Source organism: Elephantulus edwardii, unplaced genomic scaffold (assembly GCF_000299155.1).
Source record: "Elephantulus edwardii isolate Elephantulus edwardi_28Jun2011 unplaced genomic scaffold, EleEdw1.0 scaffold00246, whole genome shotgun sequence".
Classification (NCBI taxonomy): domain Eukaryota; kingdom Metazoa; phylum Chordata; class Mammalia; order Macroscelidea; family Macroscelididae; genus Elephantulus; species Elephantulus edwardii.
The window spans coordinates 3,918,131-3,935,003 of NW_006399996.1; the positions used below are offsets into that span (position 1 = coordinate 3,918,131).

A 16,873-nucleotide genomic window follows, 5' to 3' on the forward strand; every position below is an offset into this window, starting at 1 on the left:
CTCCGGAAAGAGGCTAAGCCTCGGATTGGCTGCCACAGCCGCCTTCTAGCCCTAGGCTATCACCCTATGCGTACACTAGTGGGGAGCAGCCAGTTGTTGCTACGTTGTTATGTGCCCTCAGTTCACCTTTGACTCCTAGAAACCCAAGATCCAAAAGATCTGAACGTGGCCAGGTCCTGTGACATCCTTCCTATCTTCAAAATATTCGACTATATTGTTACAGTCACCCGCCCAATCCATCTTGTTGAGGGTCTTCCTCCCTAACCTGACATTTCTCTTTTTGAAGCATGATGTATTTCTCCAAGGAGTTTTTAATCAATACACAAAACAGATCACTCTGGAGGCCAGACTTTATGAGGAGGAATGTGGGATAGGAATTGGGGGAAGACTCATAAAAAAACCTGTGTTATGCAGATGAAACAATCTTACTTGCCAAATCTGAAGAGGACCTTAAAATCTCCAGAGTGCCAAAGAGCAACTATGAACTGGACAATGACTATGGATGCCAGAAGAAGAATCTATGCTTTTAAGTTGTGGTGCTGAAGAAGAGTACTGAACATTCCACAGACTGCCAAGAGAACAAACAGGTTTGTCCTGGAGAGTGTGAAGCCAAGTTGCTTTTGGAGGCAAGGATTTTGAAGCTCCTTCTCACATAATTTGGACATGTTGGCTGGAGAGACTGGTGCTTGGAGAACCACCTTGTGCTTGGAAGGCTGGAGAGATGGTGCAGGAGAGGAAGACTCTGGATGAGGTAGATTGACACAGTGACTGGGCAGTGGGGGCAACAGTGTCACAGAGAGTAGAACAGGCTCTCCCAAGGGCAGAGTTCAGAGCTATTGTGCAGACCGGGAACACTTTCACTGATGTAGAAAATACCAGGTACACAGGCTTAGGGTGGTAGGATGTGGAGTCTGATTCCTTAAAGGCAGCCTGGAGCAAGTAGACCTCACACCTCCGATTGCGGCAATGCCACAAATTGTCCCAGCTTGCTGGTTTGGATGATGGCTCCTCAGGCTGCTTATATGGCCTAAGGCACCCAAATCTGCTGATGTTTCCCCAGGTGTTTTAGGATGATGTTGTGCACTGGGGTTCTCCAGTCTCCTCTTCTTTATAAGGCACCTTGCCTGCTGTGTGCTCTGGCGGCCTAGACATCTTCTATGTCTGAGTGCCTAGATCTGTTACTGTGAGCAGGGACACATGGGGTGGGGTGCCCCAGTCTGCTTCTCTTGGCTGGACGCCCTGACTGCTGTGCTATGCCTGGATGCTCCAGGCCTCTTCTATGGGGGCCCTTATTTGCTTCTGTGAGCAGAGCCACCTTGGCTGCTTTGATGGGTTGGGGTGCCCCAGTTTGCTGTTCTTGGCTGGGTGCCCTGATTGCTGCTCATTGTGTGGCTGCTCCAGGCCACATCTGTGTTCGGGGTGTTGAGATATATGTTGTGAGCCTGGGAACCCCAGGCTGCTTCTGTGGGATGGAGTGCCCCAGTTAACTTTTCTTTGCTCAGCTCTCTGGCTACTGTTCGATGCCAAGGCATCCCAGGCCTCTTCTATGTCTGGGATACTGAGATATGCTATTATGAGCAGGGTCACTCCAGGGTGCTACAATGGGATGGGGTACCCCAGTCTGCTTCTCTTTCCTGGGGAACCTGACTGCTGTTCTATGCTTGGGCACCCCAGAGCTCTTCTGTGGCCAGGGTGCCCAAATCTGCTGATATAAGCAGGGGTACCCTAGACTACGTCTTTATGTTGGGGTGCCCCAGTCTTATTCTCTCTGCCAGGTGCCCTGTACTCAGGGGACCAAGCAAAGATGAGCAACTCAGGCACCCCATCCCATAGAAGCACTCTGAAGTACGCCTGTCACAACAGCAGATCTTGGGGCCCTAGCCACAGAAGAGGCCTTGGGTGCCTGAGCACAGAAGAGAAACCAGAGTGCACAGCAAAGAAAAGCAGTGTAGCACCCAAACCCATGGAAGCAGCCTGAGGTGCCCTTGCATGAGAGCAGATCTCAGCGGCCTGGCCATAGAAGAAGCCTGGGGCACCCAAGCATATTGAAGCAGGCAGGGCATACAGCAGAGAGGAGCAGAGTGTGGTACCACAATCCATAAAGGCAGCCCAGGGTGCCTCTGCTCAGGGAAGCACATCACAGAACTCGGGCTATAGAAGAAGCCTGGGGCACCCAGGTAAACACCAACCCATAGAAGCAGCCAAGGTGACCCTGCTCACAGAAGCAGATCTGGGCACTCAACCACAGAAGAAGCCTGGGGTATGGGAGCATAACACAGCAGGCATGATGCCTGGTAAGAAGAGGAGACTGGGGCACCCCAATGCACAACATCATCCTGAGACACCTAGGGAAAAGCAGCAGATCTGAGTGTCCCAGGCCATAGAAGCAGCTTGAGGAGCCATCACCCCAACCAGCAGATTGGGACAATTTGTGGCATTACCGCAGTCTGGGAACACCTTCATTGATGCTGACAATATGGGGTACACAGGGCAAGGGCGGTAGGTTGGGGAGCCCGATTCCTTGAAGGGACCCTGGAGCAAGCAGACCTTGCAGCACCCTGGACTACCCAGGTCCTTGTTTGCTGGTGTGCAGGCAAGGAAACTGTCAGGAGATAAGGCTAGCTCAACCCACAGCCGGGGGGTCCTCGGCTCACAGTGGATGCCGGGACACCTCTCCATAGAGCAATAGTCTAAGCCACCATATCCCACAGTGGGGGCTTGAGGACCTCTCTTCATAGCAGCAGTCTCAGGCTCATGGCCCAAATTAGAAGCCAAGGCACCTGGATTTTACAAGTTCAGTTAATTCTGAAAATGATGATACCAATGGCAGCATGGGAATACCCTTATTAACTGCAGCTTGGCAATTCAGCCAATGTTCTTGGAAACATCAATATATACTATAACTTGTAGAGAATTAAAGGCTGATTCACCTCACCTCAAACAGCCTGGACCACCGCATCTCACTACAGCCTGGAGCATATCATGTGATACTAGGCTCAGAGTCCCAAATCAAGGATGCAGCACCCCACACCAAAGCAACCTGAACAACTCTACCCACAACAGCCTGAGGCAATTTGTCACTCAGCCTGGGACACCTTGGCCCACAACAGGAGCCATGGCCATTTCACTCTGCTGCGGGAACCTGGGACAGATGCAGGCAGCCTAGGACGTCTAGGCTGATGGTGATATCCTGGATGACCCAATTACATGAAGGCAGCCTGGAAAATCCAAATCCCTGGTGGCAGCTTTGGAAGCCTAGGCCTTTGGTGGAATCCTAGGGGCCCCAGCACATTGAAAGAAGTCAAGGTCACATTAACCAAAGGCAGAAGCCAGTGGATTCTCTTCTCAAAGATGGGACAGTGCAGCCTGTCCCACACCAACAGCCTGGGACAATCTGGCTCTCTGCAGCCTAGGACATCTTGGCCCCCAAAGAGCTGTGGCAATTTCACTCCACTGTGGGAACCTGGGACACCTTGACAAATGTAGGCAGTTTAGGACATCCAGGCTGATGGTGGCAGCCTGGATGGCCCAATTACTTGAAGGCAGCCCAGAAACCCAACTGTCCAGAGGATGCTTGTGGAGCTTAGGTTTTTGTTGGCAGCCTAGGAGCCTCATGCCCACAGCAGCACTCAATACCACATTAGCCAAAGGCAGGAGCAAGTAGATTATCTTCTCAGACTTGAGGACTAATGTTTCCCCTCCCCATATCAATAACATGGGACAATTTGTCTGGGACACCTTGGTCAACAACTAGAGCCTTGGCCATTTCACTCCATGCAGACAGCCTAGGATGTTCAGGCTGATGGTGGCAGTCTAGATGGTTCAATTACTGGAAGGTAGTCTGGAAAATCCAAGTGTTTGGTGGCAGCTTAGGGAAGCCTAGGACTTTGGTGGCAGCCTAGGGCACCAGGCCATTGGCAGTAGTCAGGCCACATTAATCCAAGGCAGAAGCTAATGGTTTCCCTTCTCAGGGATAGGGACCAGTGTAGCCTTTCCCCATGTTCACAGACTGGGACAATTTGGCTCTCAGTACCTTAGCACATCAGCCAGCGCATCCAGAAACATCAGCATACACTGTAGGTAACTAGTCAGCCCACTGGAGGCTGATCCACCTCATCCCACAACAGCCTGGACCATGCCATCTGACAACAGCTTGGAGCATATTGTATATCAGTGTGGGATTATTAGTTCAGAAAATCATATAGCTCCTCAGGTAACAGGAACCTGGGGCAACACAGCCCAAGACACTCAGGGCCAATTCAGCTCTCAGAGGCAGGCATACCTTGCCCTCAGGAGCAGCCTCATACATTTTCAGCAGGTAGCAGCCTGGGAGCCCTCGGTAGCTTAGGACATACAAGTAGGCCTATAGCAGCTTCCCAAATCATCTCGTTTTGAAGACAGCCTGGAAGTTCCAGCCCCTGTTGACTGCATGGGAGGCCATGCCCTTTACAGACCATGTAAAGCCAGGCCAGCGGCCACAGACAAAACTACCTCAGACCACAGAAGATACCAGGGGTACTGACCTCAGAGTAGGAACCCAGGGTAACACTCCCCAAGGAATAGATTGGCATATGCCTCTACCCAAAAAAGCCAGCTCTAGCATCAAGCACAGAGCTGCAGCCAGGGTACCCAGCAAAAAGGACAGAAAGGAGTGCCCAGACCTATAGAAACAGGCTGAGGTGTCCCTGCTCACAGCATCAGATCTCGGTATACTGGCCATAGCAGAGGCATGGGGTGTATGGGCACAGAACAACAGCCAGGTGCCCAGTAAAGAGAAGTAGCTTGGAGCACCACATCCTATAGAAGCACCCTGAGGCGACTCTGCTCACAGCAACAGACCTTGGTGCCTGGCATAGAAGAGGTCTGAATTTACTGAACATATAGAACAGAGCAAGGAAACACTGCATGGTTCAAAATTGGGAAGGGTGTGCACCAGAGATGTGTCCTGTCTCCATACCTTTTCAACCTGCATGAAGAACAGATTATCCAGGAGGCTGGGCTCTATGAGGAGGAATGTGGGGTCAACATTGGTGGAAGATATATCAACAACCTGTGATATGCAGATGACACAACCCTGCTTGTGGAAAGTGAGGAGGACCTGAAGCACCTGCTGCAGAGCGTCAAGGACTGCAGCCTCCAATATGGATTGAGGCTCAATGTCAAGGAGACAAAGATTCTCACCACTGGACCAATTGGCAGCATCAGGATGGATGGTGAAGAGATTGAGATTGTTCACAGCTTTAGTTTCCTGGCTCCACAGTCAACACTCTCGGCACCAGTAGCCAGATTAAAAGATGTATTGTGATGGGAAAATCTGCTGTTAGGGACCTCTCCAAAGTACTGAAGAGCAATGGTGTCTCTCTGGAGACTAAGGTGCGTCTGATACAGGCCATGGTCTTTGCAATCACTTGTTATGCATCAGAGAGTTGGACAATGACCAAGGAGGATAGAAGGAGAATTGATGCCTTTCAGCTGTGGTGCTGGAGAAGAGTATTGAGAATACCATGGACTGCTAGGAAAACAAACAGATTTGTCCTGGAAAGGGTTAAACCGGGTGGCTCCTTGGAGGCAAGGATTCTGAGGCTCCATCTAACATACTTTGGACATGTTGTAAGGAGAAGGACATCATGCTTGGGAGGGTGGAGGGACAGTGCAGGAGGGGAAGACCCTCTATGAGGTGGATTGATTCAGTGACTGGGGCAATCGGGATGGGTGTATCGGAGATGGTGCAATTGGCCCAGGACAGAGCAGAGTTTAGGGCTGTTGTACATAGGGTTGCTATGAGTCGCAAGCGACTCGATGGCACATAACAACAACATAGTAGGCAGTCATAGCACCTGATAGAGGGGTGCAGACTGGGGTGCTCCAACACATCAAAGCAGCCTGTGGAGCCCCTGCTCACAGTAGCAGTCTAACACCCCCACAAAAGAAGAGGCCTGGGGTCCCTGGGCATAAAATTACACCAGAGAGCACAGCTAAGGGGGGGCACTGCAGAATCCTAACCCATAGAAGCAGGCTGGGGTGCCATTACTCACAACAGATCTAGGCACCCAGGCATAGATCGGCAGTCAGACAGCCCCCCAAAGAGAAGCAGATTTGGCACCCCATGGCATAGAAGCAGCCTGGAGTGCCCTGCTCAAAACAGCAGATCTTGGCACCCCAGTCATGAAAGAGGTCTCTGGTGCCTAGATAAAGAGCAGCAACCAGGGAGACCCACAGAGAGAAGCAGCCTGGGGCATCCCAACCAATAGTAGCATCCTGGGGTACCTGCACTCACAGTAGCAGATTTCAGCTCCCCGGTCATTGAAGCAGCCTGGGATGCTGGGCGTAGAGTATCAGTCAGGGCACCCAACAAGGAGAAGCAGACTAGGGCACCGCAAGCTGTAGGAGCAGCCTGAGTGCTCTTACTCAAGTTTCAATGCCCCAGCCATAGAAGAGGCCTGGGGCTCCTAAGTATTGCATAGCAGGCACGGTGCCCAGTGAAGAGGAGGAGACTGGGGCACCACAATGCATATTATCCTGAGACACCTGGGGAAAGAGCAGCAGATCTGGGTGCCCCAGGCCATACAAGAAGCCCAAGGAGCCATCACCCCAACCAGCAGGCTTGGACAATTTGTGGCACTGCCTCAGTCAGAGCACCTTCCTGTAATGCAGACAATATGGGGTGCACAGGCCCAGGGTGATAGCCTGGGGAGCCTGATTACCTTGACTTTAATGCGGGGACAGTCTCTACTTGTGCTAGATGTCACCATTCCTTCAGAAACACTCCTTAGCATTAACAGGTTGATATCAGAAACACTCCTTAGCATTAACAGGTTGACAGAAATTATTTATATATACCAGGTCCAGGGAGAAAAGACAGTGGTTGACAATGCTGGGGATTTTGCTCATTTTCCTACAGCCTGTTGAGCCTTTCTTTTCTAAAGATAAAGAACTCAACTCTGAAGTGTGTACTTCATAGCTTATCTTTGCAAAGCCTATCCATCTTTAGGAATAGTAATCATACTGGGCTTGATAAAACAGAAGAGAGTGGTCTAAATAGTTAAGAATAAAAAAGAAACTGATCATCTTTCTCTTACATTTGCATATTCAGAGGAAAAATATGTTAACTGAGATCAAGTATATCTTTTTCCCAGGTGCTACTGAATATACATTCCTTTCTCTTCACCCCCACTAAGTACTTTAAGTTATTTCAATCTAATTGATCTCAAACTCAGATTGCATTAAAGGGAGAGGAGAGAATACATGGAGAGAGCACAATTGTTATGTGTGAGTTGGAACTGATTCATAGCTGACCCTCCAGTGGGATCACAGAGGTTGTAAATCACACAGGAGGATATTGCTTATCTTTCTGAGAGCATGTGGGCAGAGAACAGGATATAAAGAATATAAGGCACATGAATAGAGAACAAGACACATGGACAGAGCCCAAGAGACATGGACTGAGAATGACACATGTAGAAAGAGCATAAGAAACTAGACACAGCAGAGGACACAAGGGCAGAGCAGAGGTCACTTGGAGCATAACACACTCAGAGAAGAGGACTCATGGGCAGAATAGGGGACACTCAGACACTGGACATGGGCACAGCACAGGAATGTGGATAAAGACAAGGCCTATGCACAGAGCATAGGCCACACAGAGGACACTACAGGTGCACGGAGCATAGGCCACTAGGATGGAGCACAGAAATGTGGATAGAGAAAAGGGCCCATGCACAGAGCACAGGACAGGTGAAAAGAACACAGGACACACGGACAGAACACAAGACATGGACAGAGCACAAGACAGTGTCCTTTCACTTCCTTTTTCCTAGCTCATCTTTTATTGGCTTGCTGTGTCTTAAATTGATGACAGAAGAGTTAATGCCTTTGAATTGTGGTGTTGAAGAAGAGAACTGAATATCCCATGGACTGCCGAAAGAACCAACAGACATGCCTTTGGAGAAGACAGTCAGAGTGCTCCTTGGATGCAAAGATGACGAAGCTTCGTCTCACACACTTTGGACATGTTGCTAAGAGAGGTTATTCCTTGGAGAGGGATATCATGCTTGGGAAGAGACAGTGAAGGAGTGGAAGACTCTCAAGCAGATGGGGTGACAGTGCCGCAATGGCCTTGACTATGTCTGAGATTGTGAGGATGGCACAGGACAGGACAGGGTTCAGATCTGCTGTTCATGAGGTTGCTGAGTTATACTTGACTTGATGGCCCCAAAAATAATGACTGTACTACAGGGACAATCTGGTTTGGGTTGAGAAATGACAGGACTTGGGGCTGGAAGGATGTTGTTTTGTTGAGTGCCTTGGAGTTAGTTATGACTTACAGTGACTCTGACCAACTGTCAAACCTCCATCATCCCATGCTGTCCTCACAAGCTCTGCATTGCTGAAGCCTGTTGCTGCAGTTACTGTGCCGATACAGCCCACTGGGCTGACGCCATGGCAGTGGGTAGCTTAATGCTTATAGATCTAGAACTGTCCCTAGGTCTATATATCTCTGTCTTCAAACCCAGTTATCAATGGATCCTGACTCATTATGGCCCCAATTTTATTTCTGGGTAGAAATGTGCTCTGTAGGCTTGTCAGTGGCTGGTCTTTTTTTTTTAAATTTTTATTTTATTATTTGTGTGTGTGCGTGTACCGTCAAATCAGATCTGACTGGTACAGGAGGAGATTGTCCTTCCTTCCTCGGCAGAGCATCTGGTGGATTCGAACCGGGCACCTCTGGGATTGCAGTGCAGCTTCTCGCCATTAGGCCACCAGAGCTCCCCTAGTGGCTGGTCTTTGAAAAGTAGATTACCAGTGCTTTCCTCTGAGACTCCTCTGAATAGACGTGCACCAATAGTTGTTTCTTTGCTAAGTGCTTAAATACATGTGTCTCCACTGTTATCAGATTGAAAGACCAAGTTGATCTTTCTCCTGGGGAGTGACTCGTGGGTTCTAACCACCAAATTTCTGGTTAGCATCACTGGGGTAATGGGATGGAGATTCCTAGAGATTTGTACTTCATGATCTGTTATTTGTGTGCCACAAAATTGTGCATATGAAAAGCATTAAACTGGTAAAAGTTAAATTGTAATTTTTTTACAAGAATGACAAAATACACTAACATTCAAATATTCAGACAAACGAACCTGAAATTTCCTAAAATATCCATAATATCTACCCTTACTGCATTTGAGTTATTCACATAGCTTCTCTTATTCAGTCTTTTGTTGTTAACAAATGATTTATTGAAATACTTCATTTGTTATTCTCAGCTAGCTGGGCATTCCACAGCCCAAATGTTCATGTCTTCTATGATGTCATGAAAGTGCAGCCATCAACTTTGCAGCCCACAGACTGGGCAGTTCCCAGGATCTCTTTAATAGTTCCAGAGTTCTCTGGCTAAAGATCAGTGTCACATCTATTGGGCAATGCTAGCAAACTCATTAAAAGTGGTATTCCAAGGGGAGTGTACTGGGGGGGAAGGGTTGGGAGGCGAGAAAAATGCAACAATGAATGAATGGAAATTAAAAAAAAGTGATATTCCACTGTGTTTAGTATTTTTCTGTTCTTTCTGGCTCTAGGGCTTTGATGATCAGGACAGAGGCAGAAGGCACCACCTCAATCTCTGCTCTGAATGGTCAGTTTCACAGTAATCCTTAGTTCTTTACAGTCACCTGTGGCCTTGGCAATGTCAGAACCTGACCTTTTTTGGACACAGACCCAGAGGACAGATCTTGAGGCCCAGAATGAACATGGAAAACATTTCCCACTGGTACACCTCCAGTACATGACTCGGATCTTGCTGAACTTGGGTGGTATAGCAGAGGTAGCTGCTACTGGATGAAACCAGAGAGGCAACCTTCCAAGCCAAAAGGTTCAAGTCATTAACTGTCTTATAAGACTAGCTGCATTATTTCACTAGCCACAAAGTGATCATAAAATAGTTAGAAAAATACTCCATCAAAAGCTCTCAAAAAACCCTCCTTTTTGCTGTCAAGTTACCTGGTTCCCAGTGGACTGAAGAACAGTTTGTCATATAATTTCTAGCCTTAGTTCTTTGTTTTTCCATGATTCTACAATGCATGTAAAGAAAGGAATGTGCAGATACGTGTATGTGTGCTGTATGACTATAACCAGAGCCAGGAGCCAGAGTTGACTCTGATTTTGAGATACTCTAAGAAAATCGGGATTGAATTGTACTCCTTAGGGTTTTAAATTGCTAATTTTCCTAAAGCAGACCACCAGGGCTTTTTCCTGAGGTATCTCTGGATGGCAAAGCTTCGACTCACATGCTTTGAGTATGTTGCTAGGACAGACTATTCCTTGGAGAAGGACATCATACTTGAAAGATGGAGGGTCAGTAAAGAAAGGAAAACCTTCAATGAGATGTATTGACACAATGATAATAGCAATGGGCTCAAGAGTCTCAGGGATTATAGAAGATGGCAGAGGATAGGAAAGGGTTCAGATCTGTTGTTCAAAGGGTTGCTATAAATGATACTTGAAACAATGGCACCAAAAAACCACCACCACTACTACCACCTCTGGACTAACCCATAGATAATCATGGATAACCTCTTGGTTAGCAGCCAATACATGTTTAATAGTTGAGTTGTTCAGAAATGTAATGTTGAAGGCAGAACAAGTCCAGGTTTTTACTCAGTTTTAAAATGTATGATTTATATGAGATATCTGTTGTTTGTACTGCTTAATGGATAAAGTAGCATTAGAAGGTGGCATCAAAATTAAGGAAAATCCATCAACAACATACACTACACAGATTAACACTCTCTTATTTGCAGAAAGAGAAAACGACTTCAAGACCTTGTTGCAGAAGATCAAAGACAGTCTTCAATATGGATTACATCACAGTATCAACACAATAAAAATCCTTACATTGAATCAATAGGCAACATCATGATATTGAAAAGATTTAAAAGTTGTCAAGGATTTACTTTTATTTAGATCCACAATCTATGCACATGGTAGCAGCAGTCAAGACACGCTGCATTAGGAAAATCAGCTGTCTAGGACCTCACACCAAAGTGCTAAAGAACAAGGATATAATTTTAAAGACTAAGGTGCCTCTGCATTAAGTAATAGAATTTTCAATCATTCCCTAAGCATCTGAAAGTTAGACAATAATAAGGAAGAGCAAAGAAATGAGAATGCCTTTGAACTGAGGTGCTTGCAAAGATTACTATCTATCCCATGGACTGACAAAAAACCGTCCTCCTCTGTCTTGGAAGAAGTGCAGACAGGCTGTTCCTTTGAAGAAAGGATGGTAGAATTGCATCTCATGCTCTAGCATGATATCAGGAGGGGCTAGTCCTTGGAAAAAGGCATCATGCTAGGAAAGGCAGAGGCTCAGCTAAAGAGAGGATGGCCATCAAAAAGACAGACTGCAACACTGCCTGTAACAATGGGCTGGATCATGTTAGAGGTTGTGAGGATGACACAAGACAAGGCAAAGGTTCAGCTTTGTGGTTCACAGGGTGGCTGAGTTGTAGTCCACTCAACCGCATGTAGTAACTTTAACAACATTGCTTAATGAGAGTTAGAGACTAGTGGAAGCACTTTTTTCTATTTTTCACTTTGTTTTATTATATACACAGTGAGTTAATTTTAACTAGAATAAGACTAAGGTGCGCCTGATACAGGCCATGGTCTTTGCAATCGCTTGTTATGCATCAGAGAGTTGGACAATGACTAGGGAGGACAGAAGGAGAGTTGATGCCTTTGAGCTGTGGTGCTGGAGAAGAGTACTGAATGTACCATGGACTGCCAGGAAAACAAACAGATTCATCCTGAAGAGGATTAAACCAAGCTACTCCTTGGAGTCAAGGATTCTGGGGCTTCGTCTGACATACTTTGGACATGCTGCCAGGAGGTCCTTGGAGAGGGACATCATGCTTGGGAGGGTGGAGGGACAGCACAGGAGGGGAAGACCCTCTATGAGATGGATTGATTCAGTGACTGGGGTAATCGGGATGCGTGTGTCAGAGGCAGTGCGGTTGGCACAGGATAGAGCAGGGTTTAGGGCTATTGTGCATACGGTCGCTATGAGTCGCAAACGACTCGACGGCACATAACAACAACAACAAGACTACTTTGAACAGTCTTGCCAGTAAGGAGAATGATGGCTATTACATAACCTTTCTGTACCAATCTTAATTCTCATTGAAGAAAAGCTATCACAACAATTTTACAGAGAAAATTGAAGACAGCAGCTCAATGTGAGATAGTTCTTCAACTCTTAAATATACATGTGTGAACAGCTTGAAAAAGTCATGAGGAGATGCACCATCAATATTACAACTGAGCTGAACCACCCATGGCTAGTTAGAACAAAGGAATAGAAACCAAAGGGTAACCACCACATCAGCCTTAACAAGGGAAGGTCAGAAATGTCTGAGGAACAATGGAAGCTGACTCACCTCTGCAGGCAGCAACAGTGAGGAACTTCTCATTGGCATGAAGGTGGAGCCCTGCCAGCTCTTCCCCATTCTCTGCTGAATTAGCTGTGGCAGGTTTGGGAGTGTCAGTGCCTGGCACACAGAGAGATCAGCTAGGGTCGTCTGAATGAGCAGGGAGGATTGTGAATGCCTGTCATGTCTTTCAAAAGATTCTCCTACCCAAACACACAGGGAACCATGAAGGCTCCAGACTCCGAAACAAGACACTCATCTTGGAAGGACCTGGGGCCTGTCAGAGTAGTACTCACAAGATGTCAGAAAATATGCTGAAAAAGAGAATCTGAGAAGGTAGACAGATAGGTCTGAAGACCACTTCTTGTAAGGCTGGGTCTAGGGTTAGGACTGAAGCCTACCGATGTTTAGGAGAGGCAGTGCAATCTGGTAGAAAAGAGCATTGACTCCAAGCCAACTACACTGAGTTTTCTCCTGATTCAGCTGCTTAGAAGGCCAGTAACTGGATCTGACACTTTCTTCATCTTTTTTTTTCTTTCTATAATTCTATTTTATTAATTTTCATAAACATTTACAGAGATTTTGGGTTTCCATTCATTCATTGTTGCACTATTCTCTCTACCCTCCTCCCCAGTTTGTTCTTGTCCAAATGCCACAGTGCTTGTCAATGCCAGTTCTGATTAATCTTCTTTGTCAGTGTGTCCTTTGCCATTCCCTATCACTCCTCCCTGAGAGAGACTTCACCCTGAGTCATAAGGAAAAGGGGATGGCGTATTCTCTTAGCTACTTCCTGCTGAAAAGGGACGCTGTGGGTTTCAGGGTGAAGATCTTCTCTCACTACTCTAAAGGGCCCCTTTGGCAGTAGGAAACACATAGACTATTATGGAGATTGATTTTGGAATTTAGATGCACTCTTATTGATTGTGCTTGGCCGTACATGTTCATATCCTTGAAGATGTATCATGGGGGTGTTGCAACCTAGAAGACACAAATTTGACTAACAAGTTATAAGTACATGAGTCAAAAATTATGGAAAAGTAAAAGAAAAGATTCTTTCATTGTTTTACAAACCCTCCCCCAGGTCTCCTCCACCATGTAGCCCTCGCTCTGGACTCCTGTGATGACAGAAATACCTAGTTATCTATCTCTTTTAAACGGTTTTCTCCCTCCTCTGTTTCAGTGCAGTATACATTATTGAACCCATCTTACTCAGTCTCTCCCCAACCCCAAGGTCAGTCCCATTCTACAACAGTGGCATCATGTAATATTTGTCCTTTTGTGACTGGGATATTTCACTCAGCATAATGTTCTCCAGAGTCAACCATTTTGAATAATATTGCATGAGTTCCTTGTTTTTTAATGCAGCATAGTATTCCATTGTGCGAATATACCACAGCTTCTCTAGCCATTCGTTTGTTGATGGGCACGGTATCTCCATTTCCTAGGGCCAAAGTGGAGAGAAAGAATTTATTGTATGCAATGCACCTGCTAGAGCTTCAAAATTGAATGCAAGGAAGGTTCATGTTATACCTCTGCTGTCTTCCACTCATCCTGATTTCCAAATGTGTTACTAATGATTTCCTATCCTGAGAACTTAAGGCTGAACTTGGTTGGGTTTGTAATCGATTTGTAAAAGGTGTGGATGAACATGGGGGTGGTCGAGTCTGAATTCTAATTACTTCTTAAAGGGAAACTGTCCCCGCCAATAAGAACCATAGTAGCAAACACATAGCTACATGGACACACTACTACCCTACATGCCCCTGAACCTACTTCTTTTTTTTTAGATAATTTATGTGTGTATATCTGTATCTATATATAGATATATATATCACTAGGCCACCAGAGCTCGCCTGAACCTATTTCTATGAATCATTGGATCCAATGTTCATTGCTTATTGACTCACAGTTGTCAAGTTTATTAGGGAAATAAGTTGGGGAGTGGAGGAAGCAAGGAATATCACATAACGCAATTCCATGTTTAGTCCAGCAGTCCAGCAGTCCCAAGCCATATTAACAGCAAGACACAATTCCTCAGTTAGTTCAGGGCAGTTTCACAGGTAACAAGTTAAAGTACAGGTTCAGTTCAGTAGCACAAATACACCTTTGGTTTCCTCAATCATCCAGCAAACTTTATCTTAGAGCAATTACAAGTCAGTTTTTCCTTCAGTTGTCCAGAAACAAAAACTAACTGTGGCTACTTCTCCAGGGTTCATCTGGTTATATCCTGTCAAAGTCTCTTCACTGTCTCTCCACATTCCACCTTTTTTCACAGCGTGGATGTGGAAAACATTCTTTTCTATTGGTCTCACAGAAGTTCATGATTTCAAGACCATGTGTCTGCAACTGAGGAAGCTGGAGACCAAGTCATGATGGTGACTTAGTTGTAAGGAAGTGCACTGCCAAACTAAAGGAAAACAGTTCAAATCAACTAGCGGTTCTGTAGGATAAAGATGGGTAATCTCTTCCCATGTGATTTGCTGACTCTGAAAACTCATGGGAGGGTCAGCTATGATTCGGTTTCAACTAGACAGTTTTTTAAAGCTGTGAGATAGAATTTTTAAAAAACAATTCTTAAATAGAAACCTGTTGGGGGAAGGGGAGAAATAGCTAGCATAAAAAAAAAGGTTTTTTATGCCCAAAGTTCTAACTGAGACCATTTACATTATGGCTGAGCCTTTCAGTTAGAAAACTCAGTCAAAGTTGTGAGGTTGCACTTGAACATGCACTTGAAGTTCGTATGTGATGAACTGCTGCAGTTCTCTCCTCTTACATTCCCTTAGTGAGCATTCGCGAAGGAGCAAATCCAGCCCCTCTGATGATCAACTTATGTACAAGAGTTCCTTAGCTGTTCAAGTTTGTGCTTCAACTGTTCTCGCCGTTTCCTCAACAAGTCCTTTTCTGTAATGAGTTTGTATTCCTCTGCTTGGATGCACAGGATGTAGGCAGTGGCCGTCTTAAGGATAACGACCTTGGGAGCCTTTTCATTGTTTTCCAAGTCTGGGATCTGGTCTCGCAGGGCCAAAAGGCTCCATTTCAGCTCGTTCCTCCTCTGGCGTTCCAAGACATTGTGTGTTTGCCTCTTGTCGTTCTGTGTTTGCCTCTTGTCGTTCTCCTCAGAGCGTAAGGAGGTCTGTGGGCTGGTGCATTTGCGGTTGTTGCCGATTTGTTTCAGGACCCTGCCACTGTCCAACTTGGCCTTCTTGTTGGCACAGTAGTTTCTCCTGGTGGAGGGCGGGGCTGCAGAGTTATGCAGATGCCTGGAGCCAAGGCGTCTTTTGAGGCTCAGTGGGTTGTTGAGAGATTTGCTGTGGCTTCCCACAGGGGTTGACCCTGCTTCTGACATTTTGTCAGAGAATTGCCTCTTTTCCACAACACTGATTTCTTCTTCATCCTCTTGTTCTTCCTCTTTAAGAAAAGCACAAGAAATCACCAGGTTAGTGACCAGTCACCAAATCATCTTACAATGCTGTGCAAGTGAGGACCTTGGACCAAGAGACAGCTTGATTCCCAGAGAGAACAAAAATCCTTCTCCCCTGAAGCCTCACACAAAATGACAATATACCAGGATTCAACATCAGTGCCAATTCTTACCTAAGATTCAATGAGGTTTTGGACACACTCAAAGCAAACCCTGTTCCCAAGCACCTCCCATTTTTAGGAACTTTACCAAGAACCCTTCAGGTCTTGCAAATGATAGCTGCAAATCTCTTGGTATGGTATAACTTTACCAATTCCCTGTTCAACTGGAAATGCAAAAGAAAGGGTGGGGGAAGAATCTTGCAGCTATGTCAAAAACACTGAACAGGGAGACAAAAAGGTGGCAAATTTGGCCCAAGGGCCAAGTGTCCAAACCTGGCTTCAACACTCTATTCTGTGCTCTCAGCTCCCAGCACCTAGTGTCAGGATCCTGCCCTCTTGATTTTCTTTTAGATTCAGATTCGTGGCCCATTAAATTCCAACAACTTCTCAGAAGTTCAGGGAAGAGGAAGGTAATTCATCAATCTCTTCACTCATTCACTACCACTTCCCACCCTTCATAGGGCAATTAACACACAAAGTCGGTGCTGGTCATGAAGGCACCTCTTAGAAGGGGCTGGAGACTGGCCCCCAGGGAGGACTCTATGGATAAGAGGGAGTCAGAGGACTGCAGGACAGTGGAAGAGTCCACCAAGTAGCAATGCACTGGGAGGCAGCTGCGCTCAGGCCCTGCAGGTAGAGAGGCTGGAGGTAGAGCAGCCCACATGCGCCAGGCTTGGGCTTCCACTGTCTTCTTACACACAGCCAGGTAGGACACCAGCTTCTCTGACACTAGCTTGGCAGTGATTGAGAAGCCGCTCCACATGCAGTCCTGTATGATGATTATGATGATGTTCTTGATGAAAGTCTCATTGCCTGGGTCGCAGATGAAGCTCTGGTTCACAATGTCTCCTCCCCAGCAGCTCAGTGACTACCTC

At 46.3% G+C, this 16,873-nt stretch overlaps 2 protein-coding genes across 2 annotated transcripts in view; both read right to left on the reverse strand.

Moving 5' to 3' along the window:
- Nucleotides 1–16,873, reverse strand: part of LOC102863331 (zinc finger protein 18-like) — a 64,412-nt gene that overhangs the window by 35,308 nt on the left and 12,231 nt on the right. The window lies entirely within an intron of this gene.
- On the reverse strand, nt 15,244–16,761 carry LOC102874400 (myc proto-oncogene protein-like). Its single transcript, XM_006899158.1, has 2 exons — nt 16,500–16,761; nt 15,244–15,824 (listed from the first exon to the last, which is right to left on the reverse strand). Exons 1-2 carry the CDS (start codon nt 16,759–16,761, stop codon nt 15,244–15,246), a joined length of 843 nt encoding a protein of 280 aa, XP_006899220.1.